Source organism: Meleagris gallopavo, chromosome 7 (assembly GCF_905368555.1).
Source record: "Meleagris gallopavo chromosome 7, MGAL_WU_HG_1.1, whole genome shotgun sequence".
NCBI lineage: Eukaryota > Metazoa > Chordata > Aves > Galliformes > Phasianidae > Meleagris > Meleagris gallopavo.
The window spans coordinates 36115509-36134986 of record NC_139410.1 but is presented as its reverse complement, the minus strand read 5'-3'; the positions used below and the strand labels follow the sequence as shown (position 1 = coordinate 36134986).

The following is a 19478-nucleotide window of genomic DNA, read 5'->3' as shown; positions in this document are numbered from 1 at the left end:
ATAAAATGTCAATAAGGAGATTACACATATTCAAAAAATAATTAAATGTATGCCTGTATACAGCAAGCATAACACAGAAATAACATTATATCATATTTAAGTCAGAGACATTTCACGTGTAGATACCAGAAGGAAAAACAAAGGAAACGTGGTCTCAAAGGAGCAATGTAGCAAAATCTGATCTATAATAGAACTGAGTAAAACCCGAGAAAAAATTACTGATAATTGAACTTTTTTGTTACCCCAATTAAAAAAAACCTGAATATGAAGACAATCACTAATCATTGGATGCATATCAGCACATAAGTATTTCCATACCTTGTATTTCATCGCACAGAAACCACAGGCACTGATCCCATTCTTATATCTCCAGATTTTCAGCACTGCAGTACTACATTCTAAACATCAGCTTTTTGTTGATACAACACTTCTGGAGCACTATACAGAAGTCCAACAAAGACTTTTAAATGGAAAACAGAAAAATCCCAACTACTTACCACATTAAATTCTACTGGAATTAATCAAGTTTTCATGTGTGCTATGTGCTACATTTGATGTTAAACTTCTGATGGGATTTTAGTGCAGGAGGAATGCTGTGAACTAAGCACAATGCTTCCATTATTCATGTTCCTTCAGGCCTGATACTGGGTCAACTGAATGACAATGCTCATGTTACTAAAAAGCCAACTGAAATAATGGAGCATGTTCTGCAGAAATGTAATGTACAAGCTTTTCTCTTCCTTTTAAGTTGAAATCTATTACAAGTATTTTATATCTAATGATCTTTTGCTTAATAGGAAAAATACAGATTCCCACAATGCAGGCAGCTGCCAACTTAGGACAGCTAAAGCACACAAGACACAATGTATAAGACCCACAAGAAATAGTAACACACATCTCTCTCAGAACCATCCTGCCCTCAGTATTTCTATGGTAAGAATGAAGAGCAAGCTGCTCTCATCTGCCCTTCTTCCTAGTAGCAACTCAGGAACGAATGCACTGGGTGCACACTCCCAGGCAGCTTTAAGCCTCCTCCTCACACAGAATGAGTGCTCTGCATGAAACCATTCCTGCCTGAGCAGAGGGCCAGTGGCACAGGTGAACCTACCATGGGGAATACGAGTCATCCTCTGTAATGAATATTCATACCTGATTCTTTTTTGCTCCCTTTTCCACCCTCTCGGCTCTTCTTTAAAACTGCCTTTAACATTTTAAGTGTTGCTCCTAAAGGATAACAGAAAGAAATGCAGCATCAGTATTGGCCACTCACACAAAGCCAAACAGAATACAGGATGGATCAATTTAAATAAAACAGGGAGGTAAACAGATATTTTTTTCTTTTATTTTTCCCTGCAATGCAGCTTGTTTAAACCAAGCCTCAAAGCAGAAAAAATGTTTCAATACTTGAACTAAGCAATTAAGAGTTCACCGTCTTATAAAAAAAAAAAAGTAATAATTCAGCATTCTCCACATTCCACGTGTAATTAAGGTTACAAGGCTAAACCTGTGTACATTACTGTAAGACACCCGGGCAAAAAGAGAGTAAAGTTCCAGCTCCCGTCCTGAGCTCATCAGCACAGCTGTGGAGCTGCAGAGCAGCCGGGTCAGCTGGAGGCTCCAAACCACAGAAGCGCAGAACAGGTGGTGGTGTGGGAGGTGGTATCACACACCAGTGGTTTTTACCTACATACAACATGCTGCTAACCAACAAAGGAAGAGCCAAACAAGTTCTCTGTGTTACTGCAGTTCTCCTCTCTGCTATAAGCAGAGGTATGCACCCACGTATTCACGTCCGTGAGCAGGTGCATCTCTCCCACTCTGCACTCAAACCTCACATTTAATAGTCAACCTCAAGTGAGCAGCAGCTGCAGGTTTCAGAGAATTATTAAGGAAAAAATATCCAGGTTAAAAAGTGGAAGACAGTTTAGATGTTTCAGAAAAAATAAAAATCAGTACAACAGAGTTCTTAAGCTCCTACCAACAACCTGAAGCACTTCTTCTCACTGGTGACAGGACGAGGGGAAATAGCCTCAAATTGCCCCAGGGTAAGTTTAGGTTGGATCTCAGGAAACACCTCTTTACAGAAAGGGTGGTTAAGCACTGCGATGGGCTGCCCAGGGAGGTGGTTGAGTCACCATCCCTGGATGTGTTTAAGAACCCTTTGGATGTGGTGCTCAGGGCCATGATTTAGCGGAAGGTTGTAAGAGTTAGGGTAGGATGGTTGGGCTGTGGTTGGACTCGATGGTCTTTAAGGTCCTCCAACCTGAGTGATTATATGATTCTACCAATTAGAAAACCAGGAGGTTTCCACAGCCTACATTCAATACACCGATCCCTGGGTCAGTTCCAAATGCATACAGATGTGCACACAAGATGTTTACTTTTCCTGCAGCAGAATAACATCTCCAACAAGCTGCACTGACAGTTACACTCTCAGCATCATACGCTGTGGGGCACGCAGGCAGCAAACACACTTTGATGACCTGTGCCTTGGACAAGGCATCTTCTGAGGACTAACAAAGAAAAAAAAGAGGAAAAAAGACACTGCAACAGTAAAGCAAGTTCTGTTGTACTCTCAGACCTTTTAACTTCCAACAATAAAAAATCAAAACTTGCCAAAACACTCCCAGAGTAGGACCATATTTTTTATTACACATATACTCAATGTGCTTTTAATACCAGTGTCTCAGAATCAACCATGTCCTATAGGCAAAGGCCATGTGTCAGCACTCACCACATCTGTCCAGCAATACTGAGAAGACCAGACTGAAAAACATGGTTAACAACACTTCCCTGAGCAACAGCTGATTTTTTTTTTTATAAGAAAACAGTTCCTGAAGTTCAACCATGAGGTCACAAAAAGGAAAAACTAAAGACAACATCAAGAAACTCCCTTCCTTGCGTTATTCTGGAAAAGCTAGACATAGACACAACCCACCACATCAGGGTTCTTGGGTTTTTTTGTTGTCGTTGTTGTTTGTTTTTTTAAACAGCAACATATTCACATTTATGGACTGGGAAAAAAAAAAAGAACCCTTACATACATAAATTAGGAAATTAGAAATTGTTCTTTTGTGCTAAGATCTTTCATTACGTAATCACATCCCATCCATGCAATCACTGAAATGATGCCCACAAACAAAACAGAAACTTTCATCTACAAGCACAGCAACCCAGGAAAGCCACGTGCTGTATCTACAGAACGATCTGTAGAATGTGCTGCAGTGTAGGCTACCTGCACCAGGCCTCTTTGATGGCCTCACACAACTGAGTAAAGTATAGCACTGCTAACAGACAGCTGTGATACATATGTCATTCCTCTCACCCAACCAGAGGACTGTTGATATTTTCTCTGACAAACAGTAGGCTCCAACTGACCTCCTTCCCATGTTCCTGAACGATATTTTAGAAAGGATTTTTCTATTTTAATACAAAACTTTTTTAAATTAATAAGTACATTTTTCTGGCTCATCTCAATTCCTTCTAGCCAATTTACACCACATGACTGCAGATGCCACTGCGTGTGAATCTGGAACCACACAGGTTAGCATTTGCACACTGGGCACTCATTTGTTCTGGAAACCCAGATACATAAATCTCACCTTAATATTACAGTTTGAGTATCATAAGCTCTTTGGAACCCATTTTTATGTGCATCGGACAGCTCTTTAAAATGAAAACTTTCTCAGCTCATTATAGCAGGTCACAATTGATGTAACTATACTCAGTAGTACGGCTTTTAACCTTACTGGTGGGCATTCACAGGTATATTTAAAGCATTTAGTGGAGAGCAGTGTTCATAAAATTCAAGACAGAAAGAAAACGCAGATGTAGAAGAGTGGGAAGGTTAGAGTTGCAGAAGCATTCCCAATTTGGTGTTCCCACCTTCTGTCTGGCTCTGGATCTTAAATGTTTCCACCACAACTGTTCAGTGCTGTATGCTGTTGGCATGTTCTGCGGCACTTTGAAAATTCATTCATTAATAAAGCAGAACAATTTGACATATATGAAGACCATTTAACGCCTATTTTATATCAGCTACATATTTACCACAGTATACTTTGCAACATACTAAATCACCATGCATTTTATTAGAAAAAAAAACCACAGAACACTGAACACATGCAGCCTTTGAGCTGACTTCTCTTTGCAATAGTCACTCTGTTCCCTGAGCGCTACTTTAAGACAGAAATTACCACAGAACCACAGCACGGTTGGGTTGGCAGGGACCCCTCAGCCCCAGCCCTGCCGTGGGCCGGCTGCCCCCAGCTCAGGCTGCCCAGGGACGGGCACCTCAGCTCCGGGCAGCACCACGGCCTCACTGCCCTCTGAATAAGGAATTTCCTCCTCCCATCAGACCTAAATCTTCCTTCTTTTAGTTTAAAACCATTCCTCCTTGTCCTATCGTTACCGGCCCGTGTACAAAGCCCATTTCCCTCCCGTTCACAAGCTGCCCTCGCATACTGTAAGGCCGCAGAGCAAGGTCTCCCAGGGCTTCTTCCAGGCTACACAGCCCGGCTCCCACCAGTCCGTCTCCATGGCAGAGGCGCTGCAGCCTCTCACCGTCATGGCGGCCCCGCTCCGGACCGGCTCCCACAGCCCCGTTTCCTCGCTCCGGGCCCCGTGCGGACGCAGCGCTCCAGCGGGGCCTCCCGAGGGCGGGGCAGAGGAGACGGACCCCCGCACACGGCCCGCTGCAGTCGGCCTCGGCTGCAAGCACGCGGCGCTGCCTCCTGCTTTACAAACACCGAAGCCTACCAAGTTCAACAGCTGGTAGTCCACGTGAGAGAATAATGGCTGCGGGTGTAGAAAAGAAACCAAAAACAAGTAACAGTTACAACAAAAACGAATGGAGAGCAAATTTTGGTCTAGATTAATGATGAAAACATACAAAAAAAGGAATCATCAGCGCAAACTAGGAGTATAACCATTTTGACATACCTGTGTCAGATTTCTACATACTTGGCCCCTACAAAGAATGGAGGCCCCCCAGCCTTTCTTTCTTCCATCCTACCTTACAACTGCAAAGAAGAACATTTTCAGGGCAGCTTATGAGCAAAACGTTGCCAATCATTAACATAAAAATAGATGGTCTGAACACTGTGCAAAATATTAAGTAACAGTGAAGCTATTTTTATTTATACATTTCTGCACCTCCTGGAATTCCAGCATAGAACTTCTAATACAAACTTCACTGTCTCGTCCTGCAAAGCTGCAACATCTTAAATTCTTGTTATGTGCTAAAAAAGATACAAACACCTTGAAAACTATTAAGCTCTAAATGCTGATACCCTGGTTTAATGGTTTCCGTCATAAAACTGGAAGAGCACGTTTAACCTAGCAGCACAAACTGGCTAACGTGGTTACATATGGGCATCAAAAAATTCCCATCTAACCTTGGCAAGCTCGTGGCTTCTAAAATATGGCACAGAATGCAGTTCATCTGTAGAATGAGGCAAGACACGAGGGCATTAACATTAATACAAGTGGGCCTTGTTCAGCAGACAGACAGAACTGCTGGACCCACAGGTGCTCGAGGCTTTACAGCAACACAGCACAGTCCACTTGCCCAGAAATTAATATGTGCTGCCTGCGAGCTGCTTTTTAAACATTCATTATTTTGAATTTGTAGACAACTGAATGTAGACTAATGAAAGAGAAGTTCTGCTATGCAGTATTTTATGTTTGACATAGTTGTATGCCAGTATTCTTTCTTTAGAGAAGGATAATCAAAGTAGCTCTTAATAACAGAATTCTAGTTGAAGGACTACAAGATAGCGCTGGTAACTCGTTTCATCACTATATTACACCACAGCAGCAAAATGTCTCCCGTATTCTCCCATTTCTCCTTTTAACGAAAAAATAAGCAAAAATAATGCTTATGTATGTTTCGATCCCCTTCCACCAACTGTTTCCATCATTCCTATGCAGAATGTTCAGTACTTCAGCTCCAATTCCTTTCATTTCTCACCTATTCATAGTTGTCCATGCTCACCAAGCTCATCAATTCTGACCCCAAAAAGGGTGAGAGTTCCATAAGTTTTGTTCATCATGCAGTGTACATGATCTTTTCTTCTAATGACAATTTCACATGAAACTAAAGCTAGTTTTGTATATTCTAACAGAGTCTAATTGGCAATTCCTTCAGGCTTATAATCTAACAAAATTTTCTTTGGGTTCCTTTTGTAAAGAAACGACGCAAATCATTCACTCTATTCAAGTACCTCCCAGTACTTGAAAGGAGCATATAAACAGGAGGGGGAATGACTGTTTACATAGGTTGATAGGAGAAGGAGGAATGGTTTTAAACTGTGACAGGGGAGGTTTAGGTTGGATATTAGAAGGAAGTTTTTCACCCAGAGGGAGGTGAGGCACTGGAACAGGTTGCCCAAGGAGGCTGTGGATGCCCAATCCCTGCAGGCATTCAAGGCCAGGCTGGATGTGGCTCTGGGCAGCCTGGGCTGCTGGTTGGCGACCTGCACACAGCAGGGGGTTGGAATCAGATGAGCATTGTGGTCCTCTGCAACCCAGGCCGTTCTGTGATTCTATGCAGATTACCAGACCTCCCCTTTATTCTTACAGTGATGATAAGGTCTAAGAAGAAATGGAAGAAAAATTAATTCTCTCACTAAAGATGATGTGTCATTCTTTGTATATATTTCTAAGCTGTTGAAAAGTAAATATGCATCTACGGAACTACTGATTTCTTGCTTTAACTCATCTTCTCTTTGACAAATAAATAATGTTTTCCAAGTGTGACAGCAGATCCTAAGGGATGAATAAAACTTACCCCAAGCTGTAACTGTGTAGTCCCTGCCTGGAAGTTCCTACTATGAAAGAACCATTCTCTGTGGTCAACTGTAATATTTTCAGTATTACAACCAGCGTTAGTTCAGTATTTGGGCATCCCCAAGACCACTTCAATACAGTTAACAACTAGTTGAATCCAACATGTTTTTCCAATAAACATACAGATCCCTTTATATAACCCACAAAGCTAGGTGAGCATAAGCAAACCATTTAATGAAAGTCTAGTAGTTCTCCAATAAGGCTTCAAGGATTTGATCGCAGAGTCTGAAATGAATTATCTTTAGTGAGCTTTTATAAGGAGTCATGAGGTGGATTTAATAGCATAAGTCATGAGTAACTGCAGAAAAGGCACACATTCTAAACACAAGACCTGAATTTTAACAGATAACAAGCAACTACATGGGAAGCATGTAACATGGATGTCCAAACTGACATTCAAAATGCAGGGCTCATCATTTCATCTTCTATTTCACAGCTCCTGTGCTTTGTTTTTAATAGAAGCCTGCGGAAAACTTTCAAGCATTCTCTGTACACCACACTTTTCAAACAAGAAAAACAAAATATCTGGGTCAGAAGAAGAATACTTCGCAAAAACAAAACAAACAAACAAAAAAAAACAACAAAACAACAAACTCAAACACTGCTGTGCTTAAAGTCTTGACTTCGCCCTGATACAGAGCTGAGAAGAGCTCCCACTAACAAGAAAGCAGGCAGTTTTAACAGGTGATACTTGACCAGTAAGATGATCACTAAGAACAAGTGTGTAAATTAATGCAAACACATTTCAGCTGTAAGAAGCATCAGGCTTACAGGCTCTCATCCTGATTGGGGTGGGATTTCAACCAGGAGATTCCTGGAGCACACTGAGAATAACTTCCCTGTCATGGGAAAGTGTTGCTGGACTTGGTGCTCATCAATGCAGAGCAGCTCATTAAAGAAATTAAGATTGGGGACACTCTGGCCTGTAGCAAACATGCCCTGTTTGAGTTCACAATCTGTAGGAATCTGGGCCTGATGAAGACTAGAATCAGGACCTCGAACTTCAGGAGGGCAAACCTGTGGCTGCTTAAGGAATCACTGGATGAGATGCCCTGGGAAGCAGTCCTTAGGGGCAGGAACAGAGCAGAGCTGGCAACTCTGTAAGGATGCCTTTCTGACAGCACAAGAGCTCTCTGTCTCCCAGCACAAGAAATCAAGCAGAGGAGGCTGGAAAGCAGCATGGCTGAGCAAGGACCTGCAGGTCAAACTGAGGGACAAGAAGGGCATGTACAGACAGTAGAAGCAGGAACGTGCATCCCAGAAAGAATACAGAGATGCAATCCAAACATGCAGTGATGGAATCAGGAAAGCCAAGGTCCAGACGGAATTGAACTTGGCAATGAATGTGAAAAATAAGAAGGGACTCTCTACAGGTACGTCAGTCAGAACAGAAAGGCCAAGGAGAGTGTAGCCCCTCTGAAAAAATGAGAAGAGAGAACTCCCTACAGAAGACAGTGGGAATGCTGACGTTCTCAGTGAGTTCTTTGCCTCAATCTTCATTGGCATTCAGGCTTCCCACACCTCTCAAGTAGCTGAACCTCTTGGCAGGGGCTGGGGGAGCAAAATCACTCGCACTGCAAGCAAAGAGCATGTCAGAGTATGCCTGATGAGACTGAATGTGTACAAGTCTATGGGGCCAGACAACATGCATCCCAGAGTCCTAAACAAAAAGGCTGATATGATGGAGAGTGGCTGTTGGGCAGCCATTCTCCATCCTATTTGAGAAAGTCATGGCTGTCAGGCAAAATCCCTGGTGAGTGGAAAATGGGAAATATCACTCCCATTTTTAAGAAAGGGAGAAAAGAAGAGCCAGGGAACTACAGGCTGGTGAGCCTCCTGTGTCTGGGAAGTCATGGAACAGATCCTCATGCAAGCGATTTTAAGCAACATGAGAGGTGATCAGACACAGCCAGATGAGGAAGCTGGATGGAAAATCTCCTCACTGTATGTTAGCTATTACAATGTGCATTTGCAGTGCCTGTTTCCCACCAGTCCGGTTTTAGATTCAACTTCCCAGATTTCACAGATACACCTATCCCATCCTGCAGTAGCTCTGCTTTCTGCTAGTCTCTTTTATCCTACTGCTGATCATTTTGGCCAGTGTCCCCACAGAATGTGCTTCAGGGGATAATATTGTCTCTCTTTGCTTGACAGTTATCCAAAAATTCTCAGTCAGGTGCCAGGTACTGCAGAAATTCCCATTTACCAGTTCAGTACAGAAACCATCTCGCACTAAAGCAGACGAAGAGTGCTAACAAAGCATGAAATCTTAACTTCCAGTGTTGTAAGCATCTGTTTAAACTAACCTGAATGATTCAGTAGTGATGTGGATGAACCTCTGGATGAACTTATTTGTCTTGGGGATAACACACTTCCAAAAGAGACACAAAAACCTCAAGTTTCACAGCTGTTTTTCACACATGAAAAACTACCTATCAGTAGTTGTAGATAAGTTTGTTTTTCCCCTTCTTTTCCCACACTGTCAAGTCTCTCCAGAGAAGATATCAAGACTGTAGCGATGTACAAATATACAGCTTCCTCCAGAATTTCCTCTTTCTTCAGTTATGACTGAAAACATGATGCTACTTGTCCTAAGGGGATTCAGCAAATGTATCCTAGCTATCTAGCCTTTCTGAACCTTACCTCCTAGCTCTTGTCATTTGCAAGACAAACGACACTTCATTCATCTCATTCAGACTAATTCACTGTCACCAGGGCTGTCTTCTCCCTTACATCATATCCTTACATTCCACACAAGTATATTACCCTCTCTAACATTCCATTGTCTTTTATTTCTAAATGTAATGAATTACCTTTCCTTTCCTCCAACTTTCCAAGACATGGATCAGCATACACAGACCATGCACTAAAATATGTTCTTGCTTCAGGGACAGAAGGTGTGTGTGCATGGAGAAAACAAGAAGGATGGAGCAGAGGAAGACTCCCTGCTGCTTGCCTTCAGCAATAAAACTCACTTCAAGAAAATTTAGAGTATAAAAAAAAAAAAAAAAAAAAAAATTCCCCTAAGCAGAAAGCCACTATTTGAAGAGGTATTCCAGACAGAAATAAGGTCACAAGGTTAATAAGTCTTGAAGAAACACACAAGAATCCCAGCCAGCAGTCTTAGGAGCCAGAGGATGGCACATACAGTTTGCATTAGGGCAGGAATTAGCAAATAAATGAAATAAATGTAATCACTGATTTTTACTTTTTTTTTTTTTTTTTCCCCCTACAGCCATAATAGTGACTTTCATCCCATCTTTCTCTTTCCCATTATGTCAAACATGGAAAATGTGACAAAGCTGCTACTTTAAAATCTATTATAAAAGGGTCAAAACATCAGGCAAGAAAGAATTCATCACTTCCCTGCTGGCAGAAGGGACACCCAGCACACAATTATGTCAGTAGAAAATCAAAAACCTAAAATTAGATGAAAAATAGGTCAGAAGCTGCCATTTCAGTTTGAACAGTTTACAGAAAATGAAAGGCAGACAAAAATCTTGCTAACCAAAATCTTGACCCAACTCATCCTAGTCGGGTCTTATTTTACTCAGCAGTTACATACTTACATGGTGACAGCATCATTTCATCTAGAAAGTATGGAATATTAGGAGCGTGGAAATAACAAGAGTCTCCAGTTTCTCAGCTGTCCTAGATACAGCCCTCATTTCCAGATGAACATCAACAAGCTGTTCGTAAAACAACACAGCCATTCACTTCAAGCAGCCAAAAGTAAACGCAATGCAGAATGCAATCATCTTACATTATACGGCCTGCAGTTCAAACAGCTCAGTTGGCAAAGTCCTCTTCCTTCAGCCCTCAACATGGCATCAGTTAAACCTGCCTCCTCCTCAGACTTTGTTTCATAATCCATAAAACTGATCTAGCCAAGTAGAAACGGGGACAGATCTGTTCTCAGTACCTGTATTACTTCTTGACCCCAACACTTCAGCGACTCCCTGGACTATCCAGGCATCGTGCAGCTTTCAGTAACGCTGTTAAAAGAGATCTGCCTTCCTCAATTTCTAAAACCAAAAAAAGAAAAAAAAAAAATAGACGACAAGTACTGTTAATGCCAAAGAAATCAATCTAGAGGTTAACAAATATAATTACAGTTAACAACAGGCAATAACCAGAAGTAACATATCTTTTGCAGGAAAGTATTACTGTTGGACAGGCTACAAACTTTACCATTATCAGGCTGACTGGCCACACACCAAGTCTGTAATAATCTCAAGTAGGACGTACAAAGGGCTCTAACACCTTCTGACCAGGGGACTCTCTTCTTCGTGCTGCAGCACCAGGAGTCAGGTTTCCATCTCACGTCCAGCCCAATGACATTCTATTTCATATCTGCATGGCAACATAACCCTACCAGCTGATACAGAAGCACTGCCTGGCTTTTGGATTCCTTACCCTTCAAAACTCACACAGCTGTCTCCAGTAGCTCCGCATGCAATCGTCTGCAGACAATATGCAATTTTATACTCTCCTCCATAGGAGGAAGGAGCCAATTTAGCAGAGAGCAAAACAACGTAACGTCAGTTGGATTCTTATCACTTTTGGTACAGGACATTCCTTCAAGGCGGTCAGCGCTTCCTCGTCAGACAGCGTACGAAAGATGTGTCTACTGTAACTATCCAGGACGGAATTGGCTTAACCATAATTGAATTTTGTTGGAGTCATACAATTTCTACTCAGCATCCCCAGAAAGGATGGCAAAGCTCTCCAGCCACACAGCGATAAGTAGGCAAGGGCTGCATTTTTCTCACATCACTACTAAGATGACTACAAAGCCCACACAATGATGTTTTATGCTAACAACTTGAATTTTTCTAGGCATACTAAAAATGATTAAAATCCATATGCCTAACAGACGAACTACTGCAGCTGAGACAGGCGAACAGCCCTCTGCTTGTTTATTGTGGTGTTTACAGTACAGCTCACATAAACAGTACTTTATTTGTTTCTCCATTTCAACTACTTCAAAACTCAAGAGGAGGAAACAAGTTATGCCACATAAAGAGAATTAATATCTTCATTAGGGAGAAACCTATCTGGTTATACACCTGTGGTACTAGCATGGAGTCTTTTTGTATTTAAGATGTGTATTTGTAACTCAGAACTCGCAAAGCAATCACTTTCAAACACTAACATGTGACTTTTGTTCTGTATCACTACAAAGGCCATCAACTAAGTTCATTTAAACTGAAAAAGAAAGAAAGAAGAGCACCACTGACTATCTTTATCAAAATTAGACTTGGCTAAAATGAGTAACATGTTGAGAATTTCACTGGACGCTGGTAAGCCAAGGAGGTTCTCACTACAGTACTCTAGGCAGCATCAAAAAACTTAACTTCAGAGTGATTTAACACTACACGTCTCTTCTGGAAATAATTAAGACAGCATGTGGTCCAACAAACATGCTAATTTCCAGATTTGTTTCTTTTGTCTACAGTTACGTATAACAAATAACAAAGACAGAACGCATTAGGCAGCTCCAGACCGATACGTCACTCTACCAGCAGACTGTACACAAGCAAGCAGCATGACTGAAGTCACAACTTCAAGAAGGGGATGTTTCTGTATGCCTGAAATGCCAGCTGCCCCATCTTGTCTGACAGTGGCACCACGGCTTACATGAAAGCAAAAATCACTATTTCCAAAGACTTGTAATAGATCAACTGATTAACATTTTAGAAAAGGAAAACAAGTTCCTTCCAAGTACTGTATGGAATCACCTGATACCGAGCCAAAGCTGGCACTAGCAAAACCTGGCAGCATGTGATTAGAGGTGCACGATAACCAGAGGAAAGCACTGTGGGACACTGCATGAAAATGCACGCTTACTATCTAGAAATGAAGGCTTCTTCAGTTTTTTTTTATCCATCCACTGAAAAGCAAATTCACACCAACAGTAGGAAGCAGTCCAGCCAAAATCCTGGGGCACCAGCAGAGTGCCAGCACCTGCTCCCTGCCAGATGTCACTGCCCCACTGCTGCCTCTCCTTCAGGAGCTTCGGCCACGTCAGCAGGACAAGTCCTGACGGAGAAGACTGCAGATTCTTCTACTGACACATTAAGGACGTTAGCCAGAAAGATTATTGACAGCATCCATGAAGCACCACTGTCCCCACCCGAGCGAAGCAAAGCCCCAGACAGCTGCTCTGTCGGCACAGCCCTCTACACTGCAGGCCTGCAGATGAAGGCACGCAGCTTCTGGGCACCCCCTGGCCCCAGGAGTGCCACATGGGAGGTGGGACTGCAGCTCAGCCATGCCGACCAGATAGTGCAGGACATCTCTCTGAAAACCCTAGACATAACAAACCAACACTGTCCAAGTTTCTGCTACGTTCAGAGCCCAGAAAAGGCAGCTTTCCATTACCACACCTACTTTCCCAGTTTGCGGTGATCTCTATGCTTGAGATTTGAAAAAATCAAAAACCAGACGAATGTGACATTAAGATAGTCAGTAAGATGGTGCTGATGCAACTCAAACCCTTTTTATGGATTTTACATATGATATAGATTTATATATGTTAGTTTCTTACTGTATCTAGTTCCAGATCTGGTATTCTTCATCTACTCTACCAAATTACTTTCAGAATTCTTTCCTCTGCTTTTTCAAAGTGTTTTTTTCCTCCTTCCTTTCAAAAAGGAAAACTCATCCCTTTTCTCCTGATACTACACGTCTCCTGTCTATGTTCAGTACAGGTGCACATTCGGTTATACATATATGTGTGCATACGTATTTAAATTATATATATACACACACATACACACACATAATTTTAACCTTGTATCAACTAACCTGGGGCAGCAGATTCCCTGTAGCACAGAAAGATAAAATACATGTTCTTGACCTGGCTGGGAACCACAGTCACTCACTTTTACCAGAAAGCAAATGCAAAGCTCCACCCAAACCCTGCATACAAAGGATACGTTATATACTTTCAACCTCACAGGGTTAAAAACAGAAACAAACATATCTATCATTAAACAAGCATTTCTGCATTTTCTAACATGACTTGAAATATATTACTGTTGTTTCAAATAGATTTTGATGGTTTCTTTATTAGAGTATCATCTGATCTCAGCTATTAGATGTAAAGTAGTACCATGCAATAACAGCTTGAAATACTTATAATGGCCAAAACTACCAATGCTCACTATATCAAAGTATGGATGCAGTTGTATGGGACCTCTGGATGTCATCTGTTCCAGCCCCTTGCCCAAATAGAGCAAGCCACACAAGGAAATCTTAGAAACCTTAGAACCTTACAAATTCAGGCATTTATTTCAGAGAACACAGCTGCCTAACTGGATCTGTTAACGAACACTTAAAATAATTAAGTAAGACAACTACAAAGTGACCCTAAAAGCACGAGAAAAACAGCAGCACAAGGATCCCATGGCAGGTACAGAAGGAAGAACCACACCTTTGAATCAGAACACACTGTTGGATTGGCTCAGCTATCTCCTGAAATCTCACCATAGGAATGCAGCAAAACAGAAATATTCCCCTCCCTGCTTCCTGCCTCACATACTGGGATGCCTTCTGCCTCCTGCAAAATGCAAACCTTCTGGTTTTAGCTGCTTGATCATGCTCTTCAATGAGCAAGCCTCAGACATTCCTGTACAGCGTGAGCTACAAGGAAATACCAACATCCGTATTTTTTCAATTCATTCCCAACTGAAGCACTTACCATCTGAATGCACAACGCAGTAGCACCAAGAGCACATGTTAAAAACAAGCCCTGTTTGAACACATCTGATAAGCAGTTCCTACCACACAAGATGGACAGGGATTTAGCAGAGGGTTGGAGGCTTTCTTGCCAGCACTCCCTTCACACAAGCAGACCTGTGAGGTGGCACTGACTGCTGGGAAGGTGTTCTGGAGCACCTCTGCCATAGACACAGGCTGCAGGACCAGGAGCGTTCAGCCTGCAAGAGAGAAGGATCCGGGAGACCTCACTGCAGCCCTCCAGTGCCTCAAGGGGCTGCAGGGAGACAGGAGAGGGGCTTCTTACACCGAGAGTGCAGTGACAGGACACAGGGAACGGTTTTAAACTAACTTAGGTCGGTTTTAACCCTAACTTACGGTGACTCAGGTCCGATGTGAGGAAGAAACTCTTTACCCAGAGGGCGGTGAGGCCCCGGCAGCGCTGCCCAGAGCTGTGGGTGCCCCAGCTCACGGATCGGTGGGGGGCAGCCAGCCCAGGGCAGGGATGGGGCTGGTGGGGGGTCTGGGGTCCCTTCCAACCCAGCTGTGCTGTGACTGCATGAAATCAATGAGAACACTCACAAGCTGCATGAATGCTTTGGGTATCACTCCTTGCCAGCAGTAAGTCTACACAGAGTTCAGAAGAGGGACAAGAAGATATGTACAACCTCCCAGCTTGTTCTGGAAGAAAAATTAAAGGCTTGTCTATACAAGGTAAAAAGTGCTTCACATTCACACTCCACGTTACTCTGCAGTAACTATCTGGCACAGACAAGATCATACATGCTCTTACCAAAACTACAGAATACCTGGCAAGCCTGTATTTATTAAATTTTACACTTGCTCTGCTGCTTTCAGTAATTAAGCAGCCAAGCAGCACTGAGAGCCTCTAACTCCAATGTCAGCAAGCATTTCCTCCACAGGCAAGTGTCCAAAAAAACAAAAATAACCAAAATCCTCAAAACCAGAATTCAGCTAGTGGAACAACACAAACTGTATCCTTTAAACATCAATTATTCATTGCCCATTTCGATCTACCTAGATCTTCAAAAGTTTGCCAAGACAGCACGTGAGGCTTCATCCTCGCCAGTAGATGGAATGCTTGCAAGTCCCACTGCAATCAAATGAACTGAGTTCACTGATTTATAGATGAAAAAACGCAAGAGCAAGAGACAGAAATTAACAAGAATGCACTTAGCTCAGAACTTTGAAGGAAAGGAAAGGGACTGTTTAAAGCTCTCCCTTGACCAAGCCAGGCTCACTAAGGAGGAAAGCATTTTTTTTTTCCTGGTGAAAATAGGAGGGAAAAAAAAACATAGGAAGAATGTGATTTGTAGCAGATAGCAGGACATGGTTAGATTGCTCAGAGGCAGACAGAGACGCTGCGGAGCACAGCAGCTGCACAGATGCCCCACCAACGCAGGGAGCTCTCAGGAGCCCGTTCCTGGTGTGCATTGCAGCTGCACAGCGTGCAGCAGAGGAACAACAGCCTGGGAGAGCCTATGTGCCACTCAGGAACAAAACCCCCTCCTAAGAAATACTTCTGAAATCCTCTGGTGCAGCCCCTCACAGTGCTGCCAACTCCAGCAGAACAAAATCTCTTACTGCCCACCCCTGCCCTCCTTTCAGACTGTCCTTTCGAGAAAAAGTGCAGAATTTTCATCAGGAAAAATAAAGTATTAGGTTGTTAATCTTCCTAAAGTTTCAAAATATATCTGGTTCCACCGAATGAGTGTAAAATTACTTTTATGAAGCGTACCATCACCCACTGACTGACTTGCTGCAAACCTACAAACAGCACAAACAGAGCAAAGTGCAGCTGCACACAGCAGCACTGCCACCCTGCAGCTTTGTGTGCATCAAGGAATTCTCCAGTCGAGCATTACTTTCTGACTTCATGCTGGAAGGCACGTGTCTCCTCCATTCCACTTCTACCACGTTTAACTTAATTGAGGAAAGGAAAGGAAATCTTTTCCCTGATGTCTTCTAATTGTCTCTGCAAGTTTTCAAGGCAATTCCTTCGTGCACACAAGGAGTCTATGCTGCTAGTTGGGCAATGCTAAGATTTTACTTCATCATAGCAAATTCATGCTTACAGTTTGTGGCCGGGACATATCTCACTTTTTTCTTGATATTTTCAGTTTCTGGCAAATATTGCAGGAAAATCCAGAAACTCTGTCCCTACTAAAGCAAAAAAAAAAAAAAAAAAAAAAAAAAAAAAAAAAAAAAAAAAAAAATCCCCTTTTTGATGTCAGTGGGAATCCAGCCAGCACAGAACAGACCTTGAAGCACATTAACGATCAATTCAACTCAGAAGCATTTCTGATGCAAACCACAGAACATTCCCCTCCAGAAGTGCATTAGGAATACTTTATGTTTTGTTACTACTGTCCAAAACAAAAAACAACCAAACCAAACACTTATACCAAAACAAAAGGACCTATCCACAACCAAACTCTCCAGCAGCTTCTCTTGCTTAAATTTCAGAAATCAAAGGTTATATTCTACTTCTGTCCATTCTTATGTTTATACTGTTCAAATCCTAACTTGTTAAAGCCTGGGCAGAAATGGAAATCCAGAGAAAAGGACAGCTATTAAAGACAGAAATGGGCTGCTTTCCTCGACTCCTATGTCCCTCAAAAAGAGAAGCTGTCCTTACCCAAATTCTCGCATTTTTCCAGATCAAACGAAGCTTGTTTTAGAGATGTTTAACCCAGTCTCTGTCTATTCCAGTAATTAAAACATGCCTGCTGTTCTGTTTTGAGCACAACAGCTCTGAATCTGGCTCATAACTACCAGCTTTTGACACAGCACAGATATTTAATAACTAACACAATTAAGTACATGGCAGCAAAGTTCCAGCAGAAGCTGGGACAATATTTAAAGAAGCAAAGTGCTGTGAGCCAAACAGAGCTCCTCCAGCCCAACTGCAGCCACGGAGCTGCTGCTCACATTTACACACACATCAAACACTTCTGTCAGGGCGTTTCCTGTGCTGCTAACAAGTTGCAGCTTCTCTCCTGCTGGATCTAAATTTAACCAAGACTAAGATCAAGTTCTTAATTTACCTTTTTTTTTTTTGGTTGTTGTTGTTGTTAATTAGCACCCCTCTTTTCTCCTCCTCAAAAAAACACAACCACAGCAAATCAGGCAATACACACAACCTGGACACAGTGCAGCAGCCATTCCACAGGCACATTCATTTTTAGAACTATTAATTACCAAATACTTTAAACATGCAGCAAACAAGTAGCAGACGCTCACCTTGTCACCTTGCACATTTCTGGCACTTTGTATGCTGCTAGATACAGATAACATGAGCACTGTGCCCTTCCAGTGCTTGAGGGGAGCTTATGAACAGGAGGGAAATCAATCTTGTACACGGGCAGATTGTGACAGGACAAGGGGAGTGTCTTTAACTGAAAGAGGGGAGATTTAGGTCAGACGTGAGGAGGAAATTCTATACCTGGCAGGCAGTGAGGCCCCGGCACTGCCCAGAGCTGAGTGCCCCATCCCTGGAGGTGCCCCAGGCCGCGGATGGGCGCTGGGCAGCCTGAGCTGGGGGGCAGCCAGCCCACGGCAGGGCTGGGCTGAGGGGTCCCTTCCAGCCCAACCACGCTGTGCTTAGTGACACTTGCCAACTGTATGAATATATGTAAAAACAAATGGCCTTCACAGCAGTAGTCAGAAGTTCAACGACAAGCCAAGGCTTCTCAATGCAGCCAAGAATGCCTTGCTACCTGCACTGGAGGAATAACCACATCAGCAGCTCAAGTCAAGCCTGAAAGACTGGTAGTGAAGGCTTTCGATTTGGTTACAAACATGCAAATTCTTGAATATGTCTGAGCAAGATAGGAAGAATACACAGGTAGAAGGGAACAGGGAGAACATCCTGAAGTGAAGGAGATTCTACACCAGTGCTGCTGCCCTCGGCCGTGTCCCCACGCACCGCAGGGCTCCAGGTGCCCACCTGCAGGTCCCTGCTCCAGCCCTGCGCTCCTGCTCACCTGGCACTGTTCTTTGATAGCTTAATTCCTGCCATGCTGCAATAGGATGCATAATTTTCTAAAAAAGTTGAAGTTGAGCAATGTTCGACTGCTAATCAGAGGACAAGCTACTCTAGGCAAAGGGAGACTGCAACAGCTCCGTAGGTTGCAGATAATTTTCTAATACTACTATGTTTTAGAGATCTAGGACATGGCAATCCACATCTATTGATAATGCACAAGTCCTAACTTTAACACAGCACCACGAAGTTTAGGAGGCTGATAAAAACTGCACAGAAAGATTTAAAACGTGTATCCGTAGTTTGGTACTTCTGTTCTAAGGGTATTTACAATAACAAGAGCCAGAAGCTGCACTTAGCTTTGCAATTTCATACCCTTCCAGATGTAATTGAAAATTTTCAAGTCTCATCCTAACTCTAGATCAAATTAAAAAAGAGAGATTGATGAATAGCAGATGTACACAATGACTTGCTGAGCACTGCTGCCAACTTCAACACCAAGACGCACGTAGGAGCTCTTGACTTGACCTCAAAGACATTTGAATTTCTGCTAACATCAATGCAAAGAAGTTGCATACTGACACTGCTGAGCTGATCTGTGCTTAAGGCCTTGTTAGAATCTGGAGTTGAAGGCACTGTGGTCTGTGCAGCAGAGCAAACTGCTCATTTGGCTCTGCAGCAGTGACCTGCCACGCACCAGGCATTGTGAGGAACCCAGCTGCACTGCAGAGCACATCACCAACATCCCAGGTAGGGAATATTAACCCAGATGGAGAAGACAAAACAAAATAAATGAAATAAAACTTGGAGATGCCACTACCACAGAAATAAAACATTCCAGCAACTGCTCCCAGTCAGTTACCCTCCTAGCAGCGGAGAAAAACCTGTAATAGGTACTTGG

General features: G+C 42.8%; 1 protein-coding gene across 5 annotated transcripts in view; it reads right to left on the bottom strand.

Moving 5' to 3' along the window:
* TANC1 (tetratricopeptide repeat, ankyrin repeat and coiled-coil containing 1) overlaps positions 1-19478 on the bottom strand; it is a 70258-nt gene that overhangs the window by 47892 nt on the left and 2888 nt on the right. For 3 of the 5 annotated variants that reach the window (XM_085228084.1, XM_085228078.1, XM_085228082.1), the window contains exon 2: positions 1150-1224. The exons of 1 other annotated variant lie outside the window; for it this stretch is intronic. In XM_085228084.1, coding sequence (XP_085084210.1) covers positions 1150-1210 — 61 coding nt within the window. In that variant the 5' untranslated portion in view covers positions 1211-1224. Of the gene's footprint in view, positions 1-1149; positions 1225-10771; positions 10875-19478 lie in introns of all 5 variants that reach the window. One more of the 5 variants, XM_085228079.1, reaches the window with a different exon arrangement.